General features: G+C 45.4%; 1 protein-coding gene across 1 annotated transcript in view; it reads right to left on the minus strand.

Annotated features, from left to right (window-relative positions):
* The window catches only part of Kif6 (kinesin family member 6), a 301,138-nt gene extending 285,047 nt beyond the window's left edge, over window positions 1–16,091 (minus strand). Inside the window, exons 1-3 of the mRNA XM_038343786.2 lie at window positions 16,026–16,091; window positions 9,047–9,156; window positions 3,793–3,867 (exon numbers count right to left, since the gene is read on the minus strand). Coding sequence (XP_038199714.2) covers window positions 3,793–3,867; window positions 9,047–9,156; window positions 16,026–16,091 — 251 coding nt within the window. The remainder of the gene's footprint in view (window positions 1–3,792; window positions 3,868–9,046; window positions 9,157–16,025) is intronic.
* Between the last annotated feature and the right edge of the window lie 1,183 nt (window positions 16,092–17,274).

A 17,274-nucleotide genomic window follows, 5' to 3' on the forward strand; every position in this document is an offset into this window, starting at 1 on the left:
CCAAATAAACACATCTCTTAGTCTGCCCTTTCTCAAAGTCCAGGGGGAAGGTGTTGATAATGTGGCTGGACAAGGCTGAGAGGGGGGTGGGATAAGGCAGAAGGTGACCTTTCGGTAACATGATGGCATCTGCGAGGTCAGCAAGGGTGACAGATGCTAAGTGCAATCACAACACAAAGGCCAAATTGCAGGGAGAGGCAGATATGCTCTCATCTCATATCCGCAGCTTCATAACTGTGTGGTCCAGCAAAAGTCCATCAAATGCCCAGAGTCCTGGCTTCTCACCTAAAGCACCAGTTACCGTATCTGAGCCTCCACGGATTCCTCCATGAGTTGAGTGAGATTCTGCACAGGACAGTGCTCTGACACTGTCAAAGCAATCCGTTGCTCACATACATGCATTCTTACTGTTATCTGGCAGCCCATAGCAAATCTCTGTGATATATTTAACAAGGAATATGCCATAAATTCTGACCCAGAACTCACGGGTCGGACAAAAGGGAAGCCCAAAACTCACAGAGGACAGAAATCTTGTCAAGCTTGCAAACTCGTGCCCCAGGCAAAGATAATTTGGATCTGCAAGTGACAAAGAACCGAACAAACTTACTGGTCTACCTAGCCACACCCCAGCTATTTAATGGGAGTCTTAAGTATGGCTGTGCTGTGGACAATCAGTTACAAATCCCAGCACTAGAGTAAAAGTCTTGTCAATTGTCCATCATTATCCTCCTGTGCAGGGAGAATTTCCCAGAAGGCCTTGCTTCTGTTGGCCTTCGCTATCTGTTACTACCTACCTCTTTGGAAGGATAGGAGGCAAACTGTAATGGCTAGAAATATCCTGAATCATCTGTGAACACATCATCATCTTCAGACAAAGATCTGAGATAAAGAAAAGCTGCTGAAAGGGGCAGAGGATGGAGAGGGGGAGTGAGGAAAGGAGGAAGACCCAGCTCTCAGGAAACTGAAACCAGTTTCCCTCCACAAATGAGTGAGGAAAGTTTCAACATAAAACCCAAAGACTAAACACTGGAGAGATGTCTCAAGGATCAGGAACACTTCTTCCTATTCTTGCAGAGGACATGGTTGGTTTCCAGAGCTCACATGGTAGCTCATAACCCCCCATGCCTCCAGTTCCAGGGAACCCAATGCCCACTTCTGTCCACTGTGGGTTTCTACACACATACATATCCATAAACTAACACAAACGTACAACTTTTTACAATTAAATGCAAGACTATCTCTCTGCAAAATAACCTAATCCCAACAATTACTGAAAAGAGTACATTCTAGCCATGTTTGACATCTGACTAGGGTAATCTAAATTTAATTCAAAGAAAGGTTTCATGATTGTGGTTATATAAGAAATACTTAAAGTCTAATTGATTGTATTTTATCAATGAAGGAACTGTATGAAATGGAAAGAGCTTGCTTTAGGAAAGATCCATAGCACAGACATGAGAGGGACAAAGAGCAACAATGTGTTCTCCCGCTGTCCACAGAGAGTGACATGAACTAATAGACTAGAAAATTAGTTCATTTAGCAGAGATAATTGTAGCACACCATGCCCATCTGTGCTCTATGCAATACCATACAGTTCGTGAGCTGGGCAAGGGACTGGAGATTGAAACACACAAAGACACAGAGAGAGAGAGAGAGAGAGAGAGAGAGAGAGAGAGAGAGAGAGAGAGAGAGACGGGTTATTCTTGAAACAAGAATGCCCCCTTACTGTGCACCAGAGCCACTTATATAGAGATCCTTAACTGATAGCCACACCCCAGCCAAAGCCACCAGAAACAACTCCCCTGCCATCAGGAACTCCTGAGGGTCTGGTGCTCAGAGCAGCTGCAAGCTGTCTCAGAGCAGAGGAAAACAAGTTGTTTACAAGAAATTCAGGATCTGGGGGTTCACAGCTCCCAACAAATAATTTTCATATTATCTGTACAGATGAATGGTCACAGAACCATTCCAGTGGCTTCAGGATCAGAGAGAAACACATCATTGGCAGTAGCCCCCAGTGAGGAGCCCCAGAAAGGATAAGGGCCATGACTGTCTAGCGCAGTGGTTCTCAGCCTTCCTAATGCTGTGACCCTTTAATACAGTTCCTCATGTTGTGGTGACCCAGCCATAACATTATTTTGTTGCTACTTCATAACTGTAACTTTGATACCATCATGAATCATAATGTAAACATTTTTGGAGATAGAGCTTTGCCAGAGGGTTTGCCACCCACAGTGAAAAACACTGATCAAGACCCAAGGAGACTTTGCCAAGAGACATCGGTATGTTTGCATCTGGTTATCCAGCACCACCATGCAGATCTCAGTCTTTACCATCATGGCCTGGAACTGCCTGGGCTTACTGAAACCCATGATTCTGGAAAGTAAGGACCAAGTCTTGACAGGTCACTGAGATAGAGCAGATCCAACCATCAGCAGGCCTTCCAGGTGTCATCTTCTAACCTGATCCTGAAATACTGAGGGGCCGAGGAAATGACCCGGTGCGTACAGTGCTGGTATGCCACAGAAGAACGAGGACCTGGATTCAGATGCCCAGCACTCGTGTACAAAGCCAGGCATAGCAGTGTACGCTTTCATCCCCACCACCGTGAACGGAACAGGCAGTCCCCACTGCCAGCCATTCCTGCTGAAATGCTGAACTTCTGGCTCAGACAGAGACTCTCTTAAAAAACAAGGCAGAGGAGCCATGAAGACAGACAACTCCATGCTGACCTCTAGTGACCTCTAGTTTCCACACTCTCAAGCACAAATAAGTGCACACACACACACACACACATATGAACACACATATACACCTCACAGACATGAAAATTAAGTAATAATATTAATAATAGAAGAATTATTGAACCAAGAAAAGTACACCGAATAAGAGAAAATCATCTTCATTTCCAGTACCAGTAGCCACACCACTTGGAGCAGTGTCAGCCTAGATAATCCTTGGATTACAGAACCTTTTAGAGGATGTCTCTGTATGCCTGTGTATGTGTCTGCATGTTAGTATGCACACAGGTGAGGAGCTTCCCTTGGATGCTGCAGGAATTCCTACCGCCAGGCGTGGCCCCTTATACTATATATGCCAATGTAAAGCGTGCGTCCGGCCTCTTTTCCATTCCAGCAGAGGATTATGATCTGTGAGTCTACCCCTAAATAAATAAATAACCCTCTATTATTCTCAATTCTGAGCTAATGTGGGATTTCTTTTAAGCGTCCTTCTTCACTTGGAGACCAGAAAAGTGTATTAGATCCATGGACCTAGAGTTATAGGAAGTTGGGAGAGCTGCCTTGTAGGGGCTGAGGACTAAACCCTGGTCTCTGCAAACACACAACAATCTCTTAACCACTGAGTCACCTCTCCAGCCCATACTGGAACTTTTTTTTTTTTTTTTTGGTTTTGCGAGACAGGGTTTCTCTGTAGCTTTGGAGCCTGTCCTGGAACTAGCTCTTGTAGACCAGGCTGGCCTCGAACTCACAGAGATCCGCCTGCCTCTGCCTCCCGAGTGCTGGGATTAAAGGCTTGCGCCACTGCCGCCCGGCCATACTGGAACTTTTAAAATGAGACTAAAAACAGTTATTCTGTCTGTGTTTCTCGTTTACTTCGAGGCTCACCATCTGAGTGATATGAGCTCTTGATATGAATAATTAATGTTATCACTATTTCAAGCCCTGAAGCCAGAGTCTATGATTGATACACGCAAGCAAATTACCACAATTACCTGGGGACTGAAGACAAGAAGAAAAGCCAGGAACCCACTAACAGAGTCTGGGAAATCCTACCTCTGGGCGACTGGTTTGGCAATGATTTCGAAAATGATCTCTTGCTTTGCATCTTGGTCAAAAATCCTTTGAAATCTGCAATGTGAAAATGGTAATTATCTTCAAACGCTACTGGATTAATGAATGTTGTTTTCATAAACACGTTTGTAAATGACCCCACGCTGACATCACCAGACTTAGCTAACCTAACACAATGTTTGCCCTGTCATCTCCCCACACTGTGCCGTTGTATTCTTGCTCAGAAATGGTGAGTAAACAATATGGCTTTGACAAGATCTGTACAATTGTTCCCCTCTGAAAAAAATCACACCAGCTTTGAATCGCATAATAAACTGTGATTTTAGCTCTCAAGAAGGACAGTGCAGCAGGCTTTCTTGGACCACCAGCCCCTTAATCATGAGACGGAGGCTTGGTTTTAGTTATGAATGCTCGGCCTTAGTTTGTGCTTGTTTCTAGCTAGCTCTTATAACTTAAAATTTAACATGCTTCTCTTCATCTGTGTTTTGCCTTGGGACTTTTTAGCTTTTCATCCTCTATGTTCTACCTTCCTGCTTCTTTCGAGTCAGGTTGTCTGGCTGGCTCTGGGTCTCTCCCACCCTTTCTCCCTCATTCTCTCTCAAGCCTAGATTCCTCCTCCTATTTATTCTCTCTGCCTACCACTCCCACCTATCCCTCTATTGCATAGCTATTGGCCATTGAACTTTTTATTAGACCAATCAGGTGCCTTAGGCAAGCAAGGTAAAAATAGCAACATGTCCTTGCCGAGTTAAACAAATGCAGCATAAAGAAATGCAACACAAATTTACATAGTTGAACAAATGCAGCATAAACAAATGTAACGTATTTTTGCCTAGTTGAACAAATATTCTACTGACAGGACAGTGTCTGTGGCTGGTATTAGAGTCAAACGTCCAGAACTACATAGGCTGGAAACCCAGGAATGGGATGGGAAAGGCCCTTGGACTCCTGACGTTTGCCCCGTGAAGAAAGACTGCAAGTGTACTGCACAATGCCTGAAGGTGCAGCATGTGAACTGCAGCTTGTTGTTGCCCATGCATTAGGTACCCCTCGCTCTGACAGGGATGCCAGATTTGTGTACTGTTGTCTCATCTCCTTGCTCATGACTCAAAAGTCAGAAAAGACTAATCTGTCCTGCAAAGCCAGGCGAGCTGCAGGGAGGGGAGTTCCGGGAGGTGGCGGAGTGGTTGTTCCATCCTCCTTGCAGAATCACTCCAGCTTGATATGGGATTACCAGTACAGCAGGACACTTGGATCTGTTCTCCTGTATCTCTCTCTCTCCTGTGTGTGTGCACGTGTGCTCACATGCATGTATGTGGAGGTCAGAAGACAACCTTGGTGTCGTTCCTTGGATCTCTCACTGGCCTGGAACTCCCCAAGTGCGCTATGCTGGCTAGCTGCCAAGCCCCAGAGCCTCTACCTCTCTGGCCCAGGATTATAAGCATGCCATCCCATCTAGCTTTTAAAATGTAGGTGCTGGGGATTGAACTCAGGTTCTCTTGTTTGCAAAGTAAGCACTTTGCTAACTGCGACCTCTTCCCAATCACTTACACTTTTTCAAAATAAAAATGAGAGGATACAGTCTTTAAAGAAAAAATTCTCAAGTGAAATTTTTGAGAGAATCTTAAGCAGCTTCCTGGTGGCTTTGGACCTCTGGCCAGCATCACTGCCTACACAGCCAATGGGCTGTATTCACCTAAAGCGGTGAGGCTGCCAGGGAGGAGTTCAGATAGATGCCCACAGTTATATTAGAAATATAAAATAAAAAGAAATTTATCCTCAAAGGACCCCAGGGCTTCTCAGCCTTCATCTGAGATGAGCAAATGGTGACTGATACACTGACAGCCTAAGGCAGTGTTCTCAACCTTCCTGACGCTGCCACCCTTTAAACACGCTGCCGTGACCCGCTGTAAAATGATTCTGTTGCTACTTTAAAACTGTAATTTTGAATCACATTTGCTACCATTATGAATCACAACATAAATATATGTGTTTTCCGATGGTCTCAGGTGACCTCTGTGAGAGGGTCATTCAGTCCCATGGGGTCATGATCCACACGCTGAGAACCACTGCTCTAAGGACTTAGGAGGTGACAGCAGATATGAGGTTTTGGTGTGCTGTGTCTGGATCAGCCCTTCAGACCCTTCGATCTGAACACCAGCATGGCGCAGGCTTCCACAGAACACACGGCCACCATACATGAGTGTGATCTAAGGAGCATGGCTGACTCGAGCTGTGCTGGTGGTGGACTAGGGCTCAGGGAAGCTGCCTAGGAATGGGGCCTGCTGGCTTCTTTCTCCTGGTTGCTGGTGACCTTGAGGCAATAGGACACTCCCCACTCCACTTCCCCACTCCCCACCAGGAATTACATCTATCTCTGCAACATCAAGAGGTGCCAGGAGCTTTCGGGAGGGCACTGGGTCACCCACAGAATACATTCTGGAAGGTTCCTTGTATAAAGTTAATATGATCAGCTTATCTACTGACTTATCTATTTCACAAATATCTATCAAGTGCCTCCCGCATGCTAGGCACTCTACCAATGTTGTAATTAGACTAAAATATAATTTTAGAACAATACCCATAAAGCATACTGAATTCCTTGTGTGGGGCATGAAATCTTCTGGTTAGAGAGATGGCTCGGTCATTACGGTTACGAGGCTGAGAGCACCTATTCTTACAGGGAACCCAAGTTCAGCTTCCAGCACCACAGAGGGTAGCTTGCAACCACTTGAGTCCAACCCCAGGGAACCCAACACCCTATTCCAGCCTCCATGGGCACCTGCACATACATACACATATACCTAATAATTTTTTAAGAAAATTTAAAGGAATTTTACACCCATTAAATCATTTTAAAATGCTATCTTCTGATCTTTAAGAGAATTGTGGATCAAGAAACAACCGAGATATTTCTATTATCTCCCTACTTCAGAATGAAGACTTCAGGATCAAAGTTTACAGTTAACTGGTAATTGCATATTGAGCATCAAATACAACCATCTCCAAACATTCCATTTTCACAACAGAGCTATGTTACAATCTGGGAAGGAACTTGGACCAGCTGCCTTCTGAAGAACAGGGGAGAATCCTAGAATTCAGAAAAGCTGTACAAAATTCAGTCCAATCTCTTAGGGGGATAAAAACAACCCGGGGTCCTCATGCCCATCAATAACATGCTGAGGAAGAACATGGGATTCTCTGTGACCAAGATGTCCTTTCATTCAGTGAGGATGTTGTGTGGGCTTCTCTACAGCCCATTTCAAGTGCACACAGACTAGTCTTTCCATCTGAAGCCTTTTTTGAAATCTTCCTCACCCCACAAGATGACAACTCCATCTTTCTAAAAGTTCAGTCTCAAACTCTCTGGCTTCCTTGATCCTCTCTTTCTGTTTTACTGTGTAATGAGTTCACTGGCAAACACTGGCAACTCTGACCTCCAAATGTCCAGAATCCAATTAGAGGCGAGCCTCGACATCCTCAGACCCAAATCTGCAGTGTGCATAGCTCTTACCTCAGATAACAGCATTGCACAGAGTTCATGTAGCTCTCTCCATATGCCCTGCAGACTGCTCACGACACTCACTGCAGTGCAAATGTCATGTGACTAGCTGTGTACACTGCTGTTTGTGGAGGGTCGACAGAAGACTCTGCGTGTTCAGTACAGACAGTCTTAATCCTCTTCAGCACCTAGACTGGTTGGATCCAAGGACACAGGACCGGAAACAACGGACATCTCTCGGCACCCCACTTCCCACCAAGAACGGCACACTACAGTGGTTTCACTTGTCTTCCCTGCCCCGTTACAGGATGTGCTGTGTAGGTCAGCAAGTGCCATCCACCGCAAGATCAGCAAGGACCGTGCTACTGCAGCCAGGGTGTGGTGACTCCATCCCTCTCAGCATCGCCCTTTTCCTGCCCATGCCACTTGAGGTGACAGCTCCAGTCACTCATAAGGTCCTATATAATTTGGCTTCTCTCTGCCCTTTGACCTGCCTTCTTCCAGTCCGTCCCTTCCTCATGGCCCCCTTCCCTTCCCCAAACACTCATGCACTCTTCCAGCTTAAGGACGTCCTTCCTCCTGCTCCTGTGCCATGGACCTCTCATCTCTCAGGCTGGCAGTGAAGAATGCCCAGGGTGGACATCAGGGCAAGTCACATGAACCATATGGTTAAGCACTGTCCAAGAGAAATACAGAACCATCCATATATGTTATTTAAAGTGTTCCAGCTGAAGTTGGTTTTTTTTTTTTTTAAAAAAAAAAGAGGAATAAGAAAAGAAGAATCCTGGGAAATTAAATATAATAATGCATTCAACCCAATAGATCCAAATTTTTGTCACTATGATATGGGATCAATATGAAAAGGTTCCTGAGATATTTTATATTCTCTTTATTTTTTCACATTGAATCTTCCAAATAAACAAATACCTCACAGAGTACCTCCTTTCAGGAGAGACATGATTCTAATGGATGTTCCACAGGACATCACAGACATTGAATATGGACATGTGCACCTGCGACCTGCATATCATTTACATTACAAACAAAGCCCACCTAAGACACACACGGACGAGACCACAACATCTCACCTTCAATGACGTTTATACATTCGTGGACTTCATGCAGTCCCATAATGAGTGAAGCCGGGTTATCCTAACACTACAGGTGAAATCTGAGGCTATAATCATGCCACTTCTTTATTATCTATGTGTGTGTGCTCGTATGTGTGCACATTGTGTGAGGTGGGGTGCATGTGCTCACAATATATGTGTGGAGGTCAGAGGACAAGGTCCCACGTCCATACCCAGGGTCCATTCCAACTGCTGTTCGAGAATCGAGTTCTCACTGGCCCGCAACTTTGCCAGGAGTGGGTTTGTGGCTTACAGGGCTCCACCCCTCTCTGCCACCCATCTTGCTCTGACTGGGATCCTAGGGGTGCATTACTCTGCCCAGCTTCCACATGGGATCTAGGGATTGGAACTCAGGTCCTTGGGCTGGGAAAGCAAGCACTTTATGGACAGAGCCATCTCTCCAGCCCTGGAACATAATCTCAGACACAGAAACCTACCTTTTAATCTTAGGTGCAGTAATGAATTTGAGTTCTATATACTAGATGAGACGGCCATATCACGCTTGCCACAGAAATAGGGCTGATGATTTTGGCAACAGAAACCGACACAGGACAAGAACTTGTTCAGTAATGAATCAGAAACAAAGCGGAGGAACAAGGCTTACTTAAACTTGTAGCTTTCCCGCTTGTTGTTCACAAATCCATCCGCCAGATCTCGGGGTAAGAGAATTTCCAAGCTAGGTGTTGATTTCTCATCTTCATCTATAGAATAAATCTGCAGATACAAGAACAATAGGTGGATATAAATGGTAAAATTCCAGCACGACCTCTGACCTGAATATGATTACCACAGTAATGGTACAAAACTGTGCTTTCATGACAAAATATCATAGCACAGTTATAATATGTAAATTTTTCTTTGAACTTTTAGTGGGCTCAAACAAATACATAAAACAAAACAAGAGTTAAAACCTAAAGTGATGCTTGCATTAGTAACTTTCTGTGACTGATAAAACGCCATGACGGAAGCAACATAGGCAGAACAGAGTTTATTTTGGCTTGTGGACCCTGTGGGAGTCTATAAAGGCAGGGGAAGGCATGTCAGCAGGCAGCCACAGGAAGCCGAGAGATCACATCTTTAAACACAAACACGAGGCAAAGAGAGTAAACTGGGAGCAGGTGAGGTTATAAGCCCACAAAGTCCACCCCAGTGATATACGCCCTCCAGCTCCTGAAGGTTACATCACATTCTCAAACAGTGCCACCAGCAAGGAAAAAGCCTTCAACTATCTGAGCCTATGGGGGACATCCTCATTCAACCACCACCATGCTGTCTCAAGGTTCTGATCACCTTTGGATGATGTTTGATTGTGTAAATACATCCCTGTTGTTGAGGAAACCCTTGAAAACCTTATGCTAGGCCCTGCTTCCCCACTCTAGGGAAGAAGTTTGCATTCTTGCTACAGCCCAGAAGCACTTCTGAGCATGTGCGAACCAGACACAGTAATTACAGTGATGTCTGAACCTTGTCAGAGGGTAAACAGGGGTATCCAAATTTGAGTTATATCCCCCAAAATCCCAAGTTGCAGGAGTTTGATGAGTCGTGTGGTTTGAAAAGATGTGTGTGCATGTTTGGAAAGATGTGTGTGCCTGTCTTTGATGTCTGCGGTTTGGAAGGATGCGTGTGCGTGTCTTTGACATCTGCAGTTTGGAAGGATGCGTGTGCATGTCTTTGACGTCTTGTGTTTCCATCACAGCCCAGTCACTACTTACTAAGTGACCTGGGAGAAATCACTTCCACTTTCCAAGCTGACGTGGAAATAGAGCCCCAAAACCCTGACAATGGTACCATTTTCTGATTCCTGTCTCCGTTACTTACTCTTTTATTTCTTAGCCAGGAAAATCAACACTCAAGGCTATAAAGAAACCCTGCGATTTAACATCTATATGCTGAACCCAACCACCAGGTGTGAGCCCAGTCACTGCTCTCAGAATCAAAGGGCCCTTCTATATAGTGTGGGAAACAAAACCTCCAGGCTGCCTTGTAGAGTGCTTGGAGGCTGAGTGATGACGCAATGCAAATGGAAGTATTTTGTAATGCACCATAAAAAGATTTAAAAAAGACTTCTTGTCTTTCACCAGGAAATAAACTACTTTCTTACAAGCAGTATTTCCTGTTTAAGGAAGACTCATTTAGAAGCATGATTAGAGGGTAAGAGTCATATTCCTACCCAAGGAAAACCTAAGTTTACAGAAAGTATGAATAATGTCCAAAGCAGATTCTTTTTTAAATTTGAGACAGGATCTCACCACTATGTAACCCTGACTGACTATGTTGACCCAGCTGGCAGAGATCCATCTATTGCTGCCATGAAATCCAAGTGCTGGGATTAAAGGCATGTGCCACCAGGCCTGGCCTAAGCAGATTCTTACTGAAATATCTTACTTAAAAAACATGAAAAGTTCAGATGAAAAGGCCATGTTGTAAAATAAAATTTCTGAAAGCAGAAGAGGAAGGGGGGGCATTTGAGGGTTCAAGGTTTTTCACTAGATTTTTTTTTCTCCCAAGAGGCATTCAAAAATTCTATCCTGCTGATGGAGGATTCTCATTGGCTAATAAACAAACTGCCTTGGCCAGCCCTTAGGTAGGTGGAGTAGACAGAACAGGAAAAAGGAAGTGAGGTAGATGGCTCAGACAATTGCCCTGCCTATCCTCTCTGGGACAGACTGCCATGGCTCTGCTCAGGGAGAGATGCGATGAAGCCAGCCACCAGGTCAGACGTGCTGAATTTTTCCAGGTAAGACACCATTTGTGGTGTTACACAGATTATTCGATATGGGTTAGTCAAGATGTGAGTAAGAGGCTGAAAATAATGGGCCAGGCAGTATTTAAAAGAATACAGTTTGTGTGTTGTTATTTTGGGGCACAAGCTATCCGGTGGCCGGGAGCGGGCAGGCGGGAACGTGGCCCGCAGCTCATCACTACATCCTGCTAGAATAGAACCTAACACAACCAGAAATAAATAACTAATAAGCAAACCAAAATGTCAATGAAATGATTTCTAATGATACTCTGCTATACTTCTAGACCAGAACTAGCATGATCATCAGAGAGTCTTCATCCAGAAACTGAAGGGAGCAGACGCAGAGACCCACAGCCAAACTAAAGCAGAGCTCAGAGAATCCTATGGAAGAGGGGGAAGAAAGATTGTCAGAGCCGGAGGGATGAAGGAGGCCACAAGAACACTGCCCACAGAACCAACCAACCTGGACTGATAGGGGCTCACAGAGACTGAACTGGCAATCAGGGAGCCTGTATGGGGCTGAACTAGGCCTTCTGCATATATGTTACAGATGTGTGGCTTGGTGTTCTTGTAGGACTCCTAACAGTGGGAGCAGGGACTGTCTCTGACTCTTTTGCCTCATTTTGGCCCCCTTTTCCTCCTACTGGGTTGCTTCATCCATCCTTGATATGAGGAGAGGTGCCTAGTCTTATTGTGATTTGTTATGCCATGTTTGGTTGATATCTCTGAGAGGCCTGCCATCTTCTGAAGGGAAACAGGAGTGGATCTGGGGAGAAGAGTGGTGGAGAAGAGGAGCTGGAGGAGAGGAGGGAGGGGAAACTTGGTCAGGATGTAATATATGAGAGAAGAATAAAAAAAAAGTCTATTCTGTCGGGCAGGACATGACTATTGATGGTCAGTGAAGAAGTGTGCATGGCACAAAATACACAAAACAGAGGTGACACACTAAAAAAATCTGTACCTTGGGTGTAAGCCAGAGCGCTTGCTATTCTCCCAAAGGACACCTGTTTGGTTCCCAGCACCCTCAGACACCAGTGGGAGATCTGCTGCTTCCTCTGGCCTTTGAGGGTATCTGCATTCACTTGCACACACACCCCACACCCACACACACTCAGATATAATTTAAAGAAAAACCTTTACAAACAATTGGTATCTCTCTATGCTCAGTAACCAGAAGAGGAGGGACTGGGGCAGCAAATGAATTCCCACCACTGTGTTTAAGGCATTCTTCAGGGCATTGTGAAGTCCCAGAGGTAGGAGGTGGCACAGTGTAGGTGCTTCCCGAGCATCCAGACGGCCCTGAGTAAAAACCTTGGAATGCCACCACCAAAGAGAAGGAAGAAAAGTCCTTTGAACAAGGAATGTTAGTCTAATGGAGTGGTTTTCACCCTTTATGTGTAGTTCTCTCTCTCTCTCTCTCTCTCTCCTCTCTCTCTCTCTCTCTCCTCTCTCTCTCTCTCTCTCTCTCTCTGTATGTGTGTGTGTGTGTGTGTGTGTGTTGATTTTGAGATAGTGTCTCAGTGTAAAGTCCTGACTATCCTGGAACTCACTATTTAAACCTGGTTGCACTTGAACTCACAGAGACCAACCTGCCTCTGCCTCTACTCCCTACTACTGAAATTTAAGGTGTGTGCTACCTCACCCAAATCCTGTTTTTTATTTTGTTTTGTTTTGTTTTTTAAAGACCAACAACAAAAACCCAGGGTCTCATGCAGTAGCAGCCAATACTCTGGAGTTGCCAGAGCTCACTTTGGGGCCAAGGCTGGCCTCAAACTCATATCAATCCTCCTGGTTCAGCACCCCATCACCCAGCCACCACCGAGTGCCGGACTGACTGGTATGTGCCACCAGGTCTGGCCTAGTCTATGAATGATATGATTTGATTTTCTTCTGGATTGAGGAGTTAGACAGATGAAGCCTTGGAACTGCTCTTGGTTGTGCATTCAGTCAGAGGGGCAGCCATGAAGTTTATAGGTCAAGATGAACCCTGCTACTACGAGGCTTCTGAAGGACGGGGGAGGGGGCACACTAACTAGCTACATGTCAATTCCTGTTCTCCTCTGCTTGTGCTTGTAGCATTCTGAGCTTCTAGGACAGAATCTGATAACATGAAAACACGGAACGATGTCTGAGCTTTCTTCTTGAAGGACCACACAACCCATTCTATGTGTTCATAAAGAACACAGAAAAGAACAATCAGGCTGGCCTCAAAACCAAGGTACGTTCCTGCCTCTCCACCTGTCCAGTGCTAGGATTACATGTGTGCACCAATCAAATGTTCTTATTGTTCCCATGAATAGACCTGTATTTCTCGTTTAACGGTACTCGGGATGGCAATAAGTGCCTAAACCTCACCAAAGTGCTTTAGGGCTTACCAATACAGCTCTCTTTTTGAGACAGGGTCTGGACAAATTGTCCAAGTTGGCCTTGACTTTTTCAGCCTTGTCCCAGTCTCCAGGGAAGGTGGGTACAGAGCTGTGCCACCAGGCAGAGGTGAATACAGGGCTGTGCCATCAGGCAGAGGTGGGTACAGGGCTGTGCCACCAGGCAGAGCTTTATATTTGTATTTCTTGTCCAGTTTCTCGAATGTGGAGTGGAAGAAAGGACCTAACACAAGTTTAAAGGATATCTGCCCACCCATTTGCCTTAGAAAAAGTCAACATTCAAAGGAAAAGCCTATAATGGTGACCTACACCTATAATCCCAGCACTCAGAGGTAGAGGCAGGGGAATTGGGAATTCAGTGCCTCGAGAGCTCCCCAGCTCTACCCCTGCCCACCTCCTTGCCATAGCTGAACTTCTCTCTGACTGCCAAGCAAGCACAAAGTCTACGAATCTGGCCAGCATCACATATGCTTTAGAAGGTATCTGTGTGGATAACTGCAAGGAGAGGCAGAAGCAACGATGCCTAACGTTCTCTCCCTACTGTTTCATTTCTTTAAACAAATATGACTAATACTGCGGCTGGAGAGATGGCTCAGCAGTGAAGAGCACTGGCTGCTCCTCCAGAGGACCTGGGTTCATTTCCTAGCACTCACAAGGGGGATCACAAACATCTGATGTTCTCTGGCCTCCGCAGGCACTGCATGCATGTGGTACACATATGTTCATGTATGCAAAACACTTGCACAAATAAAACAGAAATAAACAAAAATTTTAAGATGATTAATATTCTTCTCTATGGTCTTTCCTCGCAGCTTCTCCTGAATGTTTTTCATGGGATAAAGGCTACTGATCATGATGGCAGAGACATTATGATCTCCTTGTTTTAAGGACATAAATTACCAGAGGCCAATGCTAAATTATAATATGCCATAATGTTACATACTCACATACACATAACACTGAAAAAGAATAGAAATAAAACATACTAATTATATGTTTACTCCAGGCATTCAAAAATGAACCAATTGCCTCAATACTCACTTTGGAAGTCAGAAATATATATATATATATATATATATATATATATATATATATATATTGTTTTTGTGTTGGTTTGTTTCTCTGTAAAGGAAATGTAAGTTTCAAAACCCTTAATTAATATTAAACTCAGTGACTTGCACGGCCCATGCCTTTAATTCCATTATTTAGGAATCAGAGACCGGTGGGTTTCTGTGAGTTCAAGGCCAACCTGGTCTACTACTGAGTTCACACTAGCCAGGACTACCAAGGGAGACCCTGTCTCAAGTCAAAGAACAAATTACATTAAAATTAAACAAAATTCAGTTCCTGCGATTCAGCAGCTGGGTGTCCTGGCCACTTTACTTAACCCAGCACACAGTGTCCTCATGTGTAAAATGAGGACAAGGACAAGAGTCCCAGCAGAGGATCCAGAATAAACCAGAAAAGGGGCCTGGCAGGTGGTACTTTCTCCAAACACAGCCAAGGCCGGCCGTGCCCACCCAGAAGGCAGAGAGGGTAGTCTGTCTTCACAACCTTTGCAAACTTCTAGATTTAGCGCACACCTCAGTTAAGGCTTTCTGGGGACTTGGGTGTGGGGTGGTTTGGGTCACACAGCACATCTGCTATGAATGCATGCCAGAAAAAAATCCGTGGGCGTCTCAGTAGCAAAACAGTTAGATAAGAAATTCTGTAGGTTGTAGTATGCCAAAAAAATAAAAATAAAAAATAAAAATTGCCACGCACCCCCCCCCACACACACACACACATCTACGCTCTATGCGCTTCAATCCAGTTCGCAAGCTTTGGGTAAGGGGCTAGAGGTTGAGGAAACACATGCAGAGATAGACCAACACACGGACCTCCCATCGCTGGTACAAAAGCCTTTTTAAAAAAGCACCATGGAGGCTTAAATACCCTGCAGTCAATGGCCAATAGGTGAAAATCCCATCCTCTGATCCTCTAGGCAAAGCACAGCTTTCAGTAACTTCAATCAGAAGGCTCTAGCAGGGAAGAGCAGCTGAAGGCCGGGACTCAAGTGGTCCCAACAAAAAATTAAAAAGAAAAGAAAAGAAAGCACGTGTGCATGCTTGTCTATAATTGTACAATTCCGCTTACGAGCGTGCATTATAATATTTGCACAACGGTTGCCCCATCAGACCCAGCTCCAAGCTATGTGTGGAGGGCTGAGGGGGCGGGAAGCAATGGCCCAGAAGAGTGCAACAAGCACCTGCCCCTGTGTGGATGGGACCCGGCGCAGGTGAATGTGCAAACAGGGACACATGCACGCGTGTGCACCCCTGTGCCAGGCGTGGGGCTGAGGCTGTGGGCGGGCTCTGTCCACCCTCAAGGCTGCAGTCTGTGTGGCCGTTCGGCGCCCCGCCCCCTCCCCCGCGCTGGGCCCCCACGCGCCCCATTTCCGACCCCGCGGCCCGTACCCCTTGCTGCTGCTTCCGCTCGGGGGGCTTCACTCTAGCGAAAATCTGGATCGTCTGCTTCATCATCACCAACACAAACTCCGCACTGACCCTTGACCTTTCCAAGTTAGGCCTACCCAAAACTTCCTACTCCCACCTCGTACTGAGACACTGCCCTAGCAACAGTAACCAAGGATGCTACCCAAGCAGCACTGCGGCCAGCGAGATCCCGCCTCCTCCACCCTAATTGGTCATGAGCTAAGTGGAAGGGTTAGGGGCGGGACGGGAGGGGGTATGTGTGCTGCGCATGTGTGTGGGAGATGCTCTTGGGACTTGGGTTAAAGAGTTTTCGATCCCCTAATCTGGCCCCTTTGCTAATAGCGTCTTCCTCATTCCTAACTCCTTTAAGTCTCTCTGAAGTCAGCCTGCCGTTTATCACGCACTGAAGAAAAGGCCTTTTTTGGTTGCGACTCCCAAGCTGCTCTAATTCACTTGGAAATCATTGTGCGACAGAGCAGGTTCTCAACAGAAAATCACAACCCAAGAGGAAGGGCGGAGCTGAGTTCCCTGTGAAGAGAAGGCTTCCCATGTGAACTTTCTGGAAATGAACTCCTGGGAGACACCCTCTGAAAACTTGTCCAATCTCCATTCACCAGGAAAATGCAAATTAAAACCAAACTGCAGTGGGCTTAGATAGTGGCTGGGAAGCTTGTGGCATGCCTGTGTTACCAGGTGCCAACGAAGATGGAGAGATGAATGGTGGCTCGCTGAAGAGGTGGGCGCTGTAGAATGGTATAGTCACGCTGAAAGAGAAAGTTTGACAGTTTTTGTTGATGTTTTACACAGGATCTCACTGTGCAGCCTATAATGGCCTCCACCTCACCATTTTTTCCCCTCAAAAGCCCAAATTCTGAGTGCACCTCCATTTCCACCTTCCATTTGTGTATTTTTGTTTTCCCGGGAAAACAGAAGGTGCAGCTATTTTGAGACCCACCAGGTGCACTTTGGAAATATTTATCTTAGAGGAATGAAAACTGGCGTTCACAAGAAAATCTGTGTGCATTTGCTGAATTGGTAATAGACCAATAGACATCTGCAGGCAAGGCAGACGTCTTGTGGCTGACAAGCAGTTATACAAACTTAGAATACCTTCTCAAAGGAATGAACCATTCCTTTGTAACATATGTAACAACCGGAATTAACCCCCCCCGAATTAAAAACAAACAAACAGAAGTTAAATACTGTATATGAGTTCCTTTATATAATATTG

Source organism: Arvicola amphibius, chromosome 9, assembly GCF_903992535.2.
Source record: "Arvicola amphibius chromosome 9, mArvAmp1.2, whole genome shotgun sequence".
Taxonomy (NCBI): Eukaryota; Metazoa; Chordata; class Mammalia; order Rodentia; family Cricetidae; genus Arvicola; species Arvicola amphibius.